Genomic DNA, 16,278 nt, shown 5'->3' with positions numbered 1-16,278 from the left:
CTCATAAATCATTTTAGAAAAAGGCTCAGTGCCGTTATCCTCGCAAAGGGAGGGTTCTGGAGTATTGAAAACAAAGGATACTATAATTTTGACCCATATCTTTTTTAGATTTATTTGTATAAAATACAAATGTAACATTTGTTGGAGCATGCAATATACTGTAGCTATTATATTTGTTTGTGTATTTTTTGCTCATGGCTATCCAATCACTCCGGACCCAACTGTATGTGCCTTTTTGTATTAAAAATGAAGGATTGCACTGACCACTTTCTCTCTCTTCTCCGTCCTTTCCTCAGAGTGACAGGGAGAAGGCAGAGAGTCTGCCTGTGGCGCCCTTCATGGACAGAGAAAAGGTCACCAGACCCACCGCCCAGATCGGATTCATCAAGTTTGTCCTCATCCCCATGTTTGAGACCGTAATGAAGGTGAGCAATGAATGGATGGATGGGACTGTAAAATGATAATGACAGTGGTGATGATAATGATAAACACTGGCTCCCTCCCTCAGCTGTTCCCTCAGATTGAGGATGTGATGATCCAGCCTCTGAAAGAGTCACGAGACAGATACGAGGAGCTCAAGCAGATCGACGATGCCATGAATGAGGTCAGACGTATTTGTGTGTGTTTGATTGTTTTATTTAAGGAGGACACATTGGCATGTTGTTATGTGTAGCAGTGACTGGAGCAGTGCTGTGAATCTCTCTCTTCTTTAGGTGCAGAAAAAGAAAAGTGAGAACCTGACTATGGGGAAGAAGAAGTGAGATGGAAGGTAGATGTTTTTGGCTGCCTGCATTGAGCAAAGTCTTGTATATACACTATGTGTATGGTGTAGATTAAATGAATGTGTGTTCCTCTGTTTCAGCTCAAACGTCCTACGGTGGAAAAGAGTCAGTATGGCATTCTGAGGAATGGGACCCGAGGAAGCAGGAAACAGACCAAGCCACTGTCTGACCGGACTGGCCGGATGGACAATCCAAAGCTTTTATCAGGGAATGTCGACTTGTACAGCACGGACTACTTCAGTGAACAATATTTTGATTTGATGTCTTGACTTGTTTTGAAATGTTTTTGTTTTATACAGAATGTACAGATTTTTAGTCGCCGTTGTTGTTTCCTACAAAAATAAAAGGTTTACTTTAATTATAATCTTTCATGTGGACTATTTGAGTTTTAGCTTATTTATACTGAACAAAAATATAAATGCAACATGTAAAGTGTTGTTCCCATTTTTTTTCTGAGCTTAAATAGAAGATCCCAGAAATTTTCCATACGCACAAAAAGCTTATTTCTCTCCAATTTTGTGCACAAATGTGTTTACATCCCTGCTAGTGAGCATTTCTTCTTTGCCAAGATAATCCATCCACCTGACAGGTGTGGCATATCAAGAAGCTGATTAAACAGCATGATCATTACAAAGGTGCACCTTGTGCTGGGGAAAATAAAAGGCCACTCTAAATACACAATGCCACAGATGTCTGAAGTTGAGGGTGCGTGCAATTGGCATGATGACTGCAGGAATGTCCACCAGAGCGGTTGCCAGAGAATTTGTTAATTTCTCTACCATAAGCCACCTCCAATGTCGTTTTAGAGAATTTGGCAGTATGTCGAACAGGCCTCAACCGCAGACCATGTGTAACCACGCCAGCCCAGGACATCCACATCTGGCTTCTTCACCTGCGGAATTGTCTGAGACAAGCCACCCGGACAGCTGATGAAACTGAGGAGTATTTCTGTCTGTAATAAAGCCCTTTTGTGGGAAAAAAAAAACGTATTCTGAGTGGGTGGGCCTATGCCCTCCCAGGCCCACCCATGACTGTGCCCCTGCCCAGTCATGTGAAATGCATATATTAAGGCCTAATGAATTTATTTCAATTGACTGATTTCCTTATATGAACTGTAACTCAGTAAAATCGTTCAAATTGTTGTGTTTACGTTTTTGTTCAGTCCTCCCGAGTGGCGCAGTGGTCCAAGGCACTGCATCGCAGTGCTAGCTGTGCCACTAGAGATCCTGGTTCGAATCCAGGCTCTGTCGTAGCCGGCCGCGACCGGGAGACCCATGGGACGGCGCACAATTGGCCCAGGGTAGGGGAGGGAATGGCCGGCAGGGATGTAGCTCAGTTGGTAGAGCATGGCATTTGCAACGCCAGAGTTGTGGGTTCGATTCCAGTATAAAAAATAAACATGTATGCACTCACTAACTGTAAGTCGCTCTGGATAAGAGCGTCTGCTAAATGACTAAAATGTAAATATATATATTATTCTACCCATCAATGCTTACTGAGTTGTCCTGTAGCTCTGGAGATGTTATGTTTCATGTGATTAAGATAGACAGAATGGCTGGTGAGAGACACTTGTTTACTTCTGGACGTTGCTAGGAAACATAGCAGCTTCTGAAGAGCTGTCAGTGTGGCGGTGACCCTTGCAAAACGTGACTTGGTCAAACAACAGGGCGTTGTTGAAACACCTTAAGCCTTTCAATGCAAATGAGACATTTTTACTTCTTTGAAATGTGATAAACTTGTTATCCTACTTTGGGAGACAAGTAGGAGAAAAATATCCTTGAATGATTTTCACACTTTCTAGAGAGCTCTTCTTTGTTTATGCCTATTCAGCATCTTTTAAACCCCTTTAAGCCCCACACCTCTTTAAGAATTCACATGTAAAAGGCCTGAGTCGGCATGACATCATCTTCCAGGAAATAGTCTCTCTATTATCGCCTTCCATTATCTCAGCCAATCATGGATCCCGCCTTTCTCTCTGCATAGCTCAGTGCTTCCTCCTTGGCTAAACTAGGCTCAGAATTTAAACATTTTATTCATATGCAGATCCCATATAAGTTTGTAATTAAAGGCATATGTAAGTTCACATGTTCAAGAAAGCATTTCTGAAACGGCACTGTGAAGTAGGAAATGGCATCAAACGCCTCTTGATACGGAATTGGGTCAGATTTGAATGACGTAGTCAACTTACTTCCTGACAGTGGAAGGACTCGGCTCCCCAGTGGTCAAGGTATGACACTACACGGTGCTTGGCTCTAGTTAAACTGGAGAGGACAACACATATAGTGGGGAGCGAGAGAGCCCCTTTTAAGCGTCAAACTGTGAGTCATAATGTTTTATTTAAAAAAACAAAAATTATTTGTAATTCAAAAATCATAATACATTTACACAACTCTGTGGTCAGCCTATCCATCTCCAAACAAAGATAGAATAACATAGAGAACTCTGAAAGAAGCCTTTTTAAACCCAAATATATAATTTATCCCTCTGTCTCTCCTCTCAGTTTCAGCTAGAGGCTTTGGGCACTGACCCAGACTGGTTGCCTTTCTTGGCTTTTTTACTGTCTCCGTTGGACTGCTGCCCCTTCCCTGGTCCTCTCTTCTTCTTGCCCCCGTGTTCATTCTGCTGCTGGAGCCTCTGCTGCTTCTTTTCTCTGTAGGACGCCATGTTGTCAAAGTTGGCCTTGTACAGGTGCTGGAACTGGCTCTCTAACCCTGCGGAGACTGTTGTGAGGAGAAACAGGGAGGGAGGGAGGGAGCAGGTTCAGAGACCGTGAAATAGATTGGAGCACAGTTCAGGTGGTGGATTACAATTAGAATGACAAATCAAACCCCTTTGTTCTAAAGCCTTGATCCAAGTTTATGTTGCAGGTTATTTCTGAGCATTCACTAAATAACAAAAGAGTAAAAAAAAAAAAACGAATGTAAAGTCTCCTGTGAGTCTTTTGACTACTTTGCATTAGAACTACTTAGCTCAGGGGAACATGAGGAGGCAGACATGGAGCCAAGTGCATAAACACCGCAGGTTAGTACTGCTCTTTACTGAAGGAGTAGGAGGATGATGAGGGGGCAATGTGGTAATGTGAGGGCACAGTGTTGTGCGTATGTGCGATGATTCACCCTGAAGTGCCTCCCAATGCGGCCGAAGGGCCTCTGTCACGCTTTTCAGCTCTGGGCTTTCACTGTCGCACTGCAGAGAGAACAAACACCACAGTGGCTTTGTGAAGATTTGTGTGTGTTGGGTATATGTTGTGAAATTGTTGGACATTACTGCACTGTCGGAGCTAGAAACACAAGCATTTCGCTACACCCGCGATAACATCTGCTAAACACGTGTATGTGACCAATAACATTTGATTTGATTTTGAACAGAACAAACACCACACTGGCTTTGTGAACAGAACTAAACCCAAATCCTGGTGTGTGTTTACTAAATGAGAACAGTATACTGGTGTGTTTGTAAGGCAAGTGTTTGCTCTATAACCGTACCTGCCAGCTGTCTTGTGTGTGTGTGTACATGAGGAACGGCGTCTCTCGGCTATCCAGCATGACCCAGAGCCGACCCTGGGGGTCAAAGGTCAAATCCAGAGGACAGTGAGGTAGGGTCACCCTGCTGGAGGGCACCAGCCGCTCCTCTGTCCCCTGCTCCATCCCAAACAACTGCACTGAGGGAACTCTGGAAAACACAGGTCAAATATTATGTCAAAGGTTACACACACACTCCACTGATCTACATAGCTAGTGTCATTTATATATGTGCACAGTACACTGTCAACTCCTGATATATGCACCGACCTCTCACACTGCACCGCCACATGATGTCCACCGGGGGACCCTGCTATCCTGCTGACTGCAGACCTCTGGGAACAAAGTTTAAAATTATGATGATGTCATAAACATAACATGGTTCAGGGGAAAATCGGCGACCTGCTAGAGTCTTGCATCGGGTCAGATACCCATGGTTCCCCGCGGTTGACTTCCCAAAAATAACAATAAAATCAGCTGGCAGGGGTGGAATGAAAACATTATTTCAACTCGTGGGTTGGCTGGCGGTTCAGAACAATTATATTTCGGGTCGGAAACGTTTAAAATCAATATAATATATGTATTTTTCAAAGCCAGGAGCTTGTTGTGTTGAATTGTGTTGCGAATCCCATAAGGCTATGTGAGCAGTGAGGCAGACATAGCCAGGCCTTGGTAGGCTACCAGCCACGCAACGAGAGAGTCGAGCAGGGAACTGTCCATTAGTAGGTTTGTCCATTAGTAGGTTTATTTGTGTGGTGCTGAAACATTCCTAATTTGGCCAAGTGCAGAGCTTATTTTCCCTTCAACCACGCAATAATATGTTGCCAAGTTTATTTTCCCTGACTCCATAGGTCGCGTTAAAATGTCTAACGTAACAGGAGAAATAAAACATTTATGTTATGATGGTGAAATACACCATTGTGGAGACAGGTTTTGCTGAGTGAAATCCCCGCTTTGGAAGGACTTCGGCGTCATTGTGGACAAGGAGCACAACAACCCGGTAGCTGGATACACAGCCTGCAAAAGTATGAGCAGGTATTTGTTTACGATAATTCGGTTTATTAACAGTTAATTATTACATAAATTTAGGTTTTCGTTCATTTAGACCATATGCAGGCAATGTAAAGTATAAACCTGTGCGGCTGGTAAAACTTTGAGTAGCTAATCGCCTACTAAATCAATGTAGCCTATTATGTTGCAGCCTATAGCCTAGTAGATTCGGGGGAATTGTTTATTTAAGTTTCAATTAAACTATTTGATAAAAGGTATTGTTTAGTTACGTCAGCTATAAGCTTTCATTAGGTAAGAAAAAGGCTAAGTAGCCATTTGAGTTGTCAATGTGCCGCAGCGCATTGTGAATACAACACAGGCCTATCGTTCTTAATTCATGGCATGGTTTCCTTTGATCCAAATGTTGAATAGACATGCTGACAAATTATTTCATGCGGGTAATGGGAATAGTCTACTACTCGAGTTATAAAAACAATTAGGCCTAAATAAATGGAAGTTATTTGGCGGGCCACGGAACAGCTCTCGTGAACAATTCTATGCGGGTGGCGGAGAAAAATCTGTCCTGTCGTCGGATGGAGAAAACCAAACACTGAATTCCACAGTAAGAACCTCATACCAACGGTCAAGCATGGTGGCGGTAGTGTGATGGTCTGGGGACTTCGCTGCCTCAGGACCTGGACGACTTGACTTAATAGAAATATTCATGAATTCTGCTCTGTATCAGAGAATTCTACAGGAGAATGTCGGGACATCGGTCTGTGAGCTGAAGCGCAGCTGGGTCATGCAGCAAGACAACGATCCAAAACACACAATCAAGTCTACATGAAAATAGCTAAAAAAGCAACAGACTTTATGTTTTGGAATGGCCTAGTCAAAGCCAATACCTAATTCCAATTGAGATGTTGAGGCAGGACTTGAAACGTGCAGTTCATGCTTGAAAACCCACAATTGTTGCGGAGTTAAAGAAGTTCTGCATGCAAGAGTGGGCCAAAATTCTTCCACAGCGATGTGAGAGACTGATCAACAACTACAGGAAACATTTGATTGCAGTCATTGCAGCTAAAGGTGGCACAACCAGTTATGGAGTGTCTGGGGGCAATTACTTTTTCACACAGGGGAATTGGGTGTTGCATAACTTTGTTAATTAAATAAGAATCCATTGAATGTGTTATTTATAAACTCAGGTTCCCTATATCGAACATTAGGTTTTGGTTGAAGATCTGATAACATTTAGTATTTAAAAAATATGCAAAAAATAGAGAAATCTGAAAGGGGGAAAATACTTTTTCAAGGCACTGTATACATAGAGGGTGCACTGAACTATAAACAGTCAGCTCTATGGGTTGTGGCTTAGCATGAGCGAGAACAAAGAGAGCTATTCAGTATAGGTATGAATGACACGGATAATGAATGACAATGTTCACTAGTCGTTGTTAAATGCACACCCAGAAGAGGAATGACTCCTCCCTGTATCAGTGTGAGTGGCTTGGTTAACTACAGTCCCACAGGGACGCCGGCGCATTCCGGACTTCTGACCCCTTTAAAAACATTGTGTTTGAGCTACAGACTTCTGGGTTGTACCATTGGATTGGTCCATACCTTCTGCGTCCATTGATACCAACCATTAGTCTGTGTGAGCTACAGTTCAGTAAGACAAGGGCGGATCCTGAAGGGGCCTGGGGCGGGACTTTTTACAAAAATGTCTATAGAGTCCGAACGGTTTGAGCTACAAACTATTAATGTAGGGTGTCCAATCAAAAACGGATATTTTGACCAATGGGTAAAATAATGATAATTGCGTAGATACTCCTCTAAGAAAACCAATGGTCCAAACCTCATGTCTCCTATCATAACCCGTTCAACAGTTATTGGAGTTTCTACCCTTTTAGGATCCCACAAAATCAATGGAGGCCAGAGAAAAAAAACTAAAAGGTAAACAAATCTGGAAAATAGCACTGTGTCAGCCAGGCTGGATTGTTGTGCGAGAATTAAGGCTTAATGACAGGCTCACCGTTGAATCCGGAGGACATAAAACAATATAGAGGTAAGATAGATATCGATTTTGAGACGTAGTATTTTCATATTTTAGTATACGCTTTTCATATTAATGCGAAAGTGGTGTTCTTTATGAAATATCAGAGCCCGGAAAATACCAAGCCTTTTACATTTAATTCAGTTTGTATTCATTTGGCTTTTTGCGACCCGCAGAAACAAATCTGCAGACGACCACCAGACGTCCTCAAAAGTCACTGGGAGAAAGCGGTGCTTATTATCAAATGTATTAGGTTACAAAATCCGACTTTTTTGATATAATGTTAATGATTCAGTATGTTAGAGAAAGACCCCACTGAACGATTCAGAACATGACAATTCATATTTGTCTTTTTAAAATGTATTTTATAACATAAGGAAGTGAAATTTGATCACCAAAGCGCGTTTTCACCCACTCTACAAAACAGGGCTCATGTGAGAAGTCAAGTGTTGGGGTCTCAGGACTGATAGGGTTCATGTGAGAAGTCAAGTGGTCACCTTTTCCTTTCCTGTGTCAGAGTTCGGCATGTCCCTCAGCTGCTTCAGGTCCCAGCTCTGGAGCCTCCGACCCGACTCATACTCCCACAGCTTCATGGTCCCATCCTGTCAACACACGCCCGGCCCAGTCAGTAGAGCTACGTCTGGACCAGTACAAGTGATACCTCTCTGAAAGATCGCCCAGCTTTAAGTCATAGAACTCAATTCATCAGAATTGTAATATGTCTAGCAGTTTGTCTCGATCTCTCACCCCTGATCCAGAGAGTAGCCACTGTGGGTGTCCTGGTGGGGCCAATAGAGAACTGACAAACCTATGGAGAAAAAAAATTGAAATATCAGGAAATTAGTGGTAACCGACTGGTTAAGCATTCATGTTTAATTATGTCTCCTTTCCGTGGCCATTCCTTGCTAGGTAGGCCAGCCATACTCACTCCAAGTGTCCCAGGCAGAATGCCTGGATGTTGTGTGGTGACCTCAGGTGGCTGACCCTGATCTTCTCATCGCGGTCGGCTGTGATGACGTATTTGTCATTGGGGGTCAGGGTCTAGAGGAGAGGGGAGGGTGATATCCCAAACTGAGTGTCAGTTCTTCGGGAGTTGTCCACTTGAAGAGCCATTGATCGTCATGTTACTATTGTGAAAATGTACAACCGTTGAAGGCGTCGGACCCCCTCAATTCTGCACAATCTGAGATGTAAGACGGGACCAAGTAAGGGCTGTCCCATCTCCTGAAAATGGCCTTTAAAAACATTCAACTAGGTAAAACTGCCTACCCTTTAATAAGAAAGTAAAATGTGCATGAATTCATCCTCTTTACCATTGATAGCAGCATGGATAGATGGCCCAGCTTCAACTCTCCTGTCTTCTGAGGCTCCACCACAGAGAAGGAGTAGACGTCACCTGACTTGTCTGCCGCCCACACCTCATCCTCAGCCTCGGTGAACACAAGAGATGTGCACCTTCGCACAACCCACCTGAAATCATACAACTGCCTCACTCAACAACTAAAAGAGAGCGGCAATCTCTTTGGATTTGTTGTCGATTTCAGTAAGTAGGATATTTGCTTTTATCGGCTTGTTCTACGGATACCTTGTACTGATGACCTGCCATGAGGGTTCACAGCGGAACAGAACCAGGCGTTTGGTGTCATCTGTCAGCGCCACCAGCTTCGCCGAGGAGGAAATGGCAAACGCCAGGATCTTGTCACTACCCGTCTCTTCTGATCCATCACTACCAGGATGAAAGGGATCAGTACATTTCAGGTTACATCATCTCTCTTGAAAAAGCTGCTTCTGACCACACAGTGACACACACGTTTCAAATCAAACAAGTGGTTCAGTCACATATCTAGGTCTCGGAAGTCTGATGATAACTCAGCCATGATGGGTACACTGCACGGACAACTGCCCATGGGTTTGGGCAACACAATTCTGAGAGGTCAGTTGGCTGAAAATACATAGCGTGCTAATGTTGTTTACCTTTTGTTGTCGGCCTCTGTGTCCTTTGGCTTCTGTTCTGCTGCGCTGCAGTCAAACACAAATGGTTCTCTGGTACAAAAAGAGAAAGAACCATTTAATAATTGATGATTTCAAATGTGGACGTTGATTTCATACACATAGCTCGCTAGCCCAAGAAAGTACTAAATTAGCCTGTTTTGTACTGAGAGTACAAAACATTAGGAATACCTTCCTAATATTGAGTTGCAGCCTGTGCGCCTGGCACCTACTACCATACCCCGTTCAAAGGCACTTCAATATTTTGTCTTGGCACACACACAATCCATGTCTCAATTGTCTCAAGGCTTAAAAATCCTTCTTTAACCTGTCTTCTCCCCTTCATCTACACTGATTGAAGTTGATTTAACAAGTGACATCAAAACGGGGTCACAGCGTTCACCTGGTCATTCTGTGATAGAAAAATATGTTGTACACTCAGTGTATACCGTCTATAAATGGACTAACTTAGCTAATAGCTGACTAGCTAGCATGATATGCAGCAAGTTATCTAATTTATTTCTCATCGCTAGCCTACTAGCTTAGCTTATACGACGCATTATTGAACAAATAATACATTATTACACACATATTGAACAAATAATACGTTATTAAAAACCTGCTCTTTTTAGTGTGTACTGCAATTAGCTTTTTTTCATAGGTTGAAACAAGCCATTCTCCACAGGCACCGAGAGCCGCCATGGCTCCTTCTACAAATACCGTTCACGTGGGACGCGCGGAAGTATTTTGTCGCACCTCTTTTACGTCACCAAAGAACAAAACGTTAACTAAAAGATTATGGATACTAGAGGTTTACATTTTCATTACATTTTAGTCATTTAGCAGACACTCTTATAGTTAGTGAGTGCATACATTATTTTTTTTATTTTTTTTATACTGACCCCCCGTGGGAATCGAACCCACAACCCCCGGCGTTGCAAACGCCATGCTCTACCAACTGAGCTACATCCCTGCCGGCCATTCCCTCCCCATACCCTGGACGACGCCGGGCCAATTGTGCGCCGCCCCATGGGTCTCCCGGTCGCGGCCGGCTACGACAGAGCCTGGATTCGAATCAGGATCTCAAGTGGCACTGCGATGCAGTGCCTTAGACCACTGCGCCACTCGGGATACCCACAAAATGTTAACACTCTTATTAAAAAACCCAGAAGAAGCTAAATCAATGGCTACAGAGGGACTTATCTTTAAAAGGAGGAGTCCTAATAACCAAGGCTCAGGGCATCTCTAGGCTAACATATGCCGCTCGATCTTTATATCTTGACGGTAAAATAAGCAAAGCGATAGACCGGATGCTTTTCAACTTTCTGTGGAGAAACCGTACCCATTACATTAGGAAAACTATTGAGTATGGTGGGCTGAATTTTCTAGACTTTACTACCTTAAAGAATACGTTTAAGATCAATTGGATAAAACAATTCCTAAGAAGACCCACTTCTATGTGGAACTTTATTCCTCATTATGTCTTCTCTACTTTTGGTGGCCTTAACTTCATGTTGGTTTGCAATTATAATATTGACAAAGTTCCAGTGAAACTCTCTGCTTTTCATCGGCAGGTTTTCTTGTCATGGTCCTTAATTTTTAAGCATAATTTTTCTCCACACAGATATTATATGTGGAATAAATGGGGAATATTGTATAAAAATACTTCTTTGATTTTAGAATATTGGTTCCGAAATAATATCCTATTGGTGTGCCAACTTGTAAATGCAGAGGGTCTTTCACTTAATTATAAGGAATTCTTATCACTTTACAAGATCCCTGTAACACCTAAAGATTTTGCAATTGTTTTGGATGCCATTCCCTCAGGTGTTGCTTTATTATTCAGGAACGTGTCAAGGCCTGACCCTCCAGAATATACCTACGATTAACCCTGTTGACTCATCAGTAGGAAAGATTTGTTTTTCTTTTGGTCCATACAACAACAATAGAGTTATAGGAGCCTTGTTTCAGCGGGATGTTGTATCTATAGCTTATTGTTCTTCGGCTTGCAAGCAGTCCCCCTTTTTCCTCCAAACATCCAGGCTCTGTCGCAGCCGGCCGTGACCGGGAGACCTATGGGGCGGCGCACAATTGGCCCGGCGTCGTCCAGGGTAGGGGAGGGAATGGCCGGCAGGGATGTAGCTCAGTTGGTAGAGCATGGTGTTTGCAACGCCAGGGTTGTGGGTTCGATTCCCAAGGGGGGGTATAAAAAATAAATAATAATAATAATACTCAAACAAAAATAATGTATGCACTCACTAACTGTAAGTCGCTCTGGATAAGAGCGTCTGCTAAATGACTAAAATGTAAATGTAAAAATGTCACGCCCTATTGGAATGGTTTTATTGATAATATCTGTTGGGAAAATGTTTGGATGTTGCCACACACATACCTACTTATTAGCAAAATTTAAGGAAGTTTCTTTTTAAATTATTCATAAATATGATCCTGCCAACCACTGTATGAAGAAGTTTATGAAAAACATAAATTCAAATTGTACTTTTTGTAATGACCACCCAGAAACGGTGTTGCATATTTTTTGGCATTGTATTCATGTAAGGAATCTGTGGCAAGACATCAGTAGATTTATAATTGAACACATTTATGAAGATTTTACACTATTATGGAGAGATGTACTGCTTGTACCTACTATAGAAATAAGTTGAAACAATTTTATGTAATTAATTTCATTATTCTTTTGGCCAAATTTCATATTCTAAAATGTATATTTACAAACAAAACACCACATTTTCTTACCTTACAAAAATAAATTACACTATATTTTAAGACAATTAAATACTCTACCAACAAAAAAGCTGTAAGAATTATAAATGTGTGTATGCCACTTAAGGTCCTTGTGTAATGTGATATTGTACCCCCTAGCCCAATTGACCTTTGTATATTATTTATATATACTTGTATACTTTATATATACTCGTACAGCCGCGAGCTGCCCAGTGACACAAGCCTACCAGACGAGCTAAACCACTTCTATGTTCGCTTCGAGGCAAGCAACACTGAAGCATGCATGAGAGCACCAGCTGTTCCGGATGACTATGTGATCACGCTCTCCGTAGCCGATGTGAGTAAGACTTTTAAGCAGGTCAACATTCACAAGGCCGCAGGGCCAGACGGATTACCAGGACGTGTACTCTGAGCATGTGCTGACCAACTGGCAAGTGTCTTCACCAACATTTTCAACATGTACCTGACTGAGTCTGTAATACCAACATGTTTCAAGCAGACCACCATAGTCCCCGTGCCCAAGGACACTAAGATAACCTGCCTAAATGACTACCGACCCGTAGCACTGACGTCTGTAGCCATGAAGTGCTTTGAAAGGCTGGTCATGGCTCACATCAACAGGATTATCCCAGAAACCCTAGACCCACTCCAATTTGCATACCGCCCTAACAGATCCACAGATGATGCAGTCTCTATTGCACTCCACACTGCCCTTTCCCACCTGGACAAGAGGAACACCTACGTGAGAATGCTATTCAATGACTACAGCTCAGCGTTCAACACCATAGTGCCCTCAAAGCTCATCACTAAGCTAAGGATCCTGGGACTAAACACCTCCCTCTGCAACTGGATCCTGGACTTTCTGATGTGCCGCCCCCAGGTGGAATACCTGGAATAGTATAAAAACTCTACCCACATGTGCATATTACCTCAACTACCTCAACTAGCCGGTGCCCCCGCACATTGACTCTGCACCGGTACCCCCCTGTATATAGCCTCCCTACTGTTATTTTATTTTACTTTTTTATTAAAAAATAAATGCATTGTTGGTTAAGGGCTGTAAGTAAGCAAGGCACTTAACCCTAATTGCTCCTGTAAGTCGCTCTGGATAAGAGCGTCAGCTAAATGAAAAAAAATAATATATATATATATATAAGCATTTCACTGTAATGTCTACACTTGTTGTATTCTGCGCATGTGGCAAATACAATTTGATTTGATTTGATCCCCCCATGTACTTTTTGTATTGATTTGTTGTTAATAATAATAATAATAATAATACAAATAATTTAAAAAAAGATGATGGATATACTGATTAGAGTCGTTGTCCACAAAGCGGCACTGCTGTCTAGCGCCCGCCTATCCTTTCTTTGGATTGGTGGATACATCTCTTTATTGTAATCCCTTTTTGAATATTCGATGAGGGTTGTTGACGTTCGGAGCAGGGCGCCTGCCAAAGGAGTTATAGCTGGAGGCTCGTTGGAAATAGATGATGACTACCGTAGTCAGAATTCAATGGAGAGAGATGCTATGCTACTAGCCTCATTCATGAATATGCATAGCCATCTAGAGACAACTCGGATATGAAGTGTTTTTTCTCGAAGTTGCCGGTCGTCACGTGTCCTACTTATACAACTTAAGAATTACGAAACGTCTATTCGATCAAATAAACCTCACGTAGCAAATAAATCATTCATTTTTTATTGACCAAATTCAACACTCTCTCATTGACCATACAAAATCTCCTTGCTTGGTGGGCTAAACAACAAAAAATCGTCACCTGCTGGAGGGAGACGGAGGGAGACTGATTTTCTGGCGAGTTGGGCCTCTCTGCCTCCTCGTCTCTGGTACACCCCTTCCTTTGGTTTGGTCGTCCCTAGTTACCACAGCCACAAAGTCATAAACCACACCTATTTCTACAATTTATCTTCTTAACATTTGATTGTAAACATACCCCTAACCTTAAAGTAAGACTAAATATCGTTTTTTTTCTTTTTTTTCTTACGATATAGCCAATTTTGACTTTGTAGTAACTAGCCTTTGATTTAGCATGATGCACCATTTGTGTGAAATAAAGTGATTTTAATAAGGGAGAAAACTAATGCCTCAATTAACATTTACATAATTGATGTCAAGTTTGATGTGTTATGCAGCTGGACATAAATACAGAAGCAGTATGAAAACAAAAGTACTTTATTTGATATAGCTTCGATCAACTGTGCATTACGAATGTTCAGATTATGTTGAAGGTTCAAGACGACAGAGTCCTAGGAGGGAGGAGGAAATGGCGACAGTGCTTGAATCTGAAAGTGCGGCAAGTGAAGTGTGTGATAATGAATGGAAGATAGTGAAATCAAAGAACGGAACAAAACGAGCAAAAGTTGTAGTAGAAGACAAGGACAGGTCCCATAATACATTTCTTTATTGGACTGTGGTTTTTTGGACAAGGATATTCATTTGGGAAATCAATTTGTAATATCGAGGACTGTGAAGAAAGCAGTGGGAAAGGTGGATTCAATCAAGGTGACTAGAAGCGGCCTTGTTTTGGTTAATTGTGTTGATGAAGAACAGAAGAAGCGTGCACTGGATCTGGCAAAATTGTCCACGTCAGAAGTAACATGTATTGATCCTCGGAGCACGGCGCCTACCAAAGGAGCTATAGCTGGAGTCTCATTGGAAATAGATTGACTACCGTAGTCAGAAAATCCCAGGTGTGATCAGTGCACGTCGCCTGACCCGTATGGTAAATGGAAGGAAGGAAAAAAAGCCTGTCGATATTATTGTTGTTTGAGGAGACTACCTGAATATGTGAAGCTTGGATATGTGAGGTATGCTGTGAGAGCATTTGTGTCCAAACCATTACAGTGTGGAAATGGTTAAGGATATGGTCACGTGTCAATTGTTTGCAGACGGGAGAAGTATGATATTGAAAAATCTGTGAATGGAAAATGTTGCAACTGTGGTGGGGATCATACTCCGGACTTCCTTGAGTGCCCTGTTAGGGTGAAGGAGTTCGAGGTGTCAAGGATCAGGGCTGCACAGCGGATCTCCTATGTGGAGACGGTGAAGATAGTCGAAGGGGAAAAGCGGCAACAGTGTTGAAGATATGGCGTTGGCATCCACCGCTTGCCAAGTTGATAGTGTTTTAAGTCTATCATTGTGAATAAGGTGGATGTTGTGGCATTTATAGCCACCGTGTTTAATTGTACAGCACAAGTGTCCAATAAATTTGATATAATTATATCTGCAGCCGATAAGTTTTTGGGGTTCCGAGACTTCACGGCAGAAGCACTACAAGGACTATTGTCGCTAGGAAATGTCCCGTCCCCCCTCTGCCACGTCTGAGCCTGTGTTGGGACCTGATATGGGGCTGGGACAGAAAAGCAGGTTGATTTTGTTTAGTTCATTTCTTTTTTGGTAGTTTGTATGATATTTTATTTATTTTTACCCAAATATTTTCCTTTTTGGCATCCTTATTATCCACCCGCACAGTAGGTGGCGGAATGCACATCCAATTGTTGCCAACGCCATTATACCATAGAAGAAGGAGGTTCACGACAAACTGTTGCACACTGTTATCGCTGCCATACGTACTTTCACTGCACTGATGAGTGTCAGACTGGAGGAGAGGGCGTGTACTGTCACTGTTGAGAATCTGTTACATAAACCGTTCTGGAGCTGTGACCATCAATATTTGCCCATAGTTCCAGACTTAATGGTAGATATCTCTATTTTAATTCTAACTTCAAAGATATAGAAATATAGCAAATATTCACCATCGGTCGAACCTTTTGGATTCTTCCTGACTATTGGAGCCATTGAACTTCATTGACAAAGGTGGTAAAACTTTCACTGAACTAATGGCAATGTCATCTTGACCCTGGGAGTTCACATTCGTAAAGAATGAGACTAAAAACAGACAATCGCTGCGCATCAACTATCATATAATCGTTCCATATTGCAGACGTGTAATGATTGTTGTTGTGCACTGCTTCAATGCACACGTTTGATATTTGTTACTAGTTGTGTCGCAAAATTAACTATTAAATACTTTCCTAACATTGATCACATGTGTTCTGTTCTAAAGTGATGAAGAAAATAAATAAATATATTACTTTTCTGACGAACTCCGGCATACTGTGGGACGAAGATCATAAAGCACTGTTTCCGCAGGAAGGATTTTAAGAGCGCAAAGATG

General features: G+C 42.1%; 2 protein-coding genes across 8 annotated transcripts in view; one reads left to right on the top strand and one right to left on the bottom strand.

Annotated features, from left to right (window-relative positions):
- The window catches only part of pde9aa (phosphodiesterase 9aa), a 56,623-nt gene extending 55,483 nt beyond the window's left edge, over nt 1-1,140 (top strand). For all 7 annotated transcript variants that reach the window (XM_041843716.2, XM_041843717.2, XM_041843720.2 and 4 more), the window contains 4 exons: nt 297-425; nt 509-604; nt 714-769; nt 863-1,140. In XM_041843716.2, the coding sequence (XP_041699650.1) occupies nt 297-425; nt 509-604; nt 714-761 (273 nt within the window). In that variant the 3' untranslated portion in view covers nt 762-769; nt 863-1,140. The remainder of the gene's footprint in view (nt 1-296; nt 426-508; nt 605-713; nt 770-862) is intronic.
- Nucleotides 1,141-3,099: 1,959 nt separating this feature from the next.
- On the bottom strand, nt 3,100-10,072 carry wdr4 (WD repeat domain 4). Its single transcript, XM_041843722.2, has 11 exons — nt 9,955-10,072; nt 9,321-9,389; nt 8,932-9,072; nt 8,660-8,816; nt 8,275-8,387; nt 8,094-8,154; nt 7,844-7,948; nt 4,574-4,638; nt 4,268-4,454; nt 3,899-3,968; nt 3,100-3,502 (listed from the first exon to the last, which is right to left on the bottom strand). The coding sequence occupies exons 1-11, from the start codon at nt 10,035-10,037 to the stop codon at nt 3,285-3,287; spliced, it is 1,269 nt and encodes a 422-aa protein (XP_041699656.1). The 5' UTR covers nt 10,038-10,072; the 3' UTR covers nt 3,100-3,284.
- Between the last annotated feature and the right edge of the window lie 6,206 nt (nt 10,073-16,278).

Source organism: Coregonus clupeaformis, chromosome 23, assembly GCF_020615455.1.
Source record: "Coregonus clupeaformis isolate EN_2021a chromosome 23, ASM2061545v1, whole genome shotgun sequence".
NCBI classification, from domain to species: Eukaryota; Metazoa; Chordata; class Actinopteri; order Salmoniformes; family Salmonidae; genus Coregonus; species Coregonus clupeaformis.
Note: the sequence above shows the minus strand (reverse complement) of the source record. Positions and strands in the feature narration are given on the sequence as shown.

Excerpts from the sequence above, each read along its gene's own strand:
- wdr4 (XM_041843722.2), bottom strand. The coding sequence starts at position 10,037 with ATGGCGGCTCTCGGTGCCTGTGGAGAATGGCTTGTTTCAACCTATGAA. Across the intron at positions 9,390-9,954 it reads GTACACACTAAAAAGAGCAG|AGAACCATTTGTGTTTGACT; the intron begins GTTTTTAATAAC and ends TTTTTGTACCAG. Across the intron at positions 9,073-9,320 it reads ACAGAGGCCGACAACAAAAG|TGATGGATCAGAAGAGACGG; the intron begins GTAAACAACATT and ends TCATCCTGGTAG.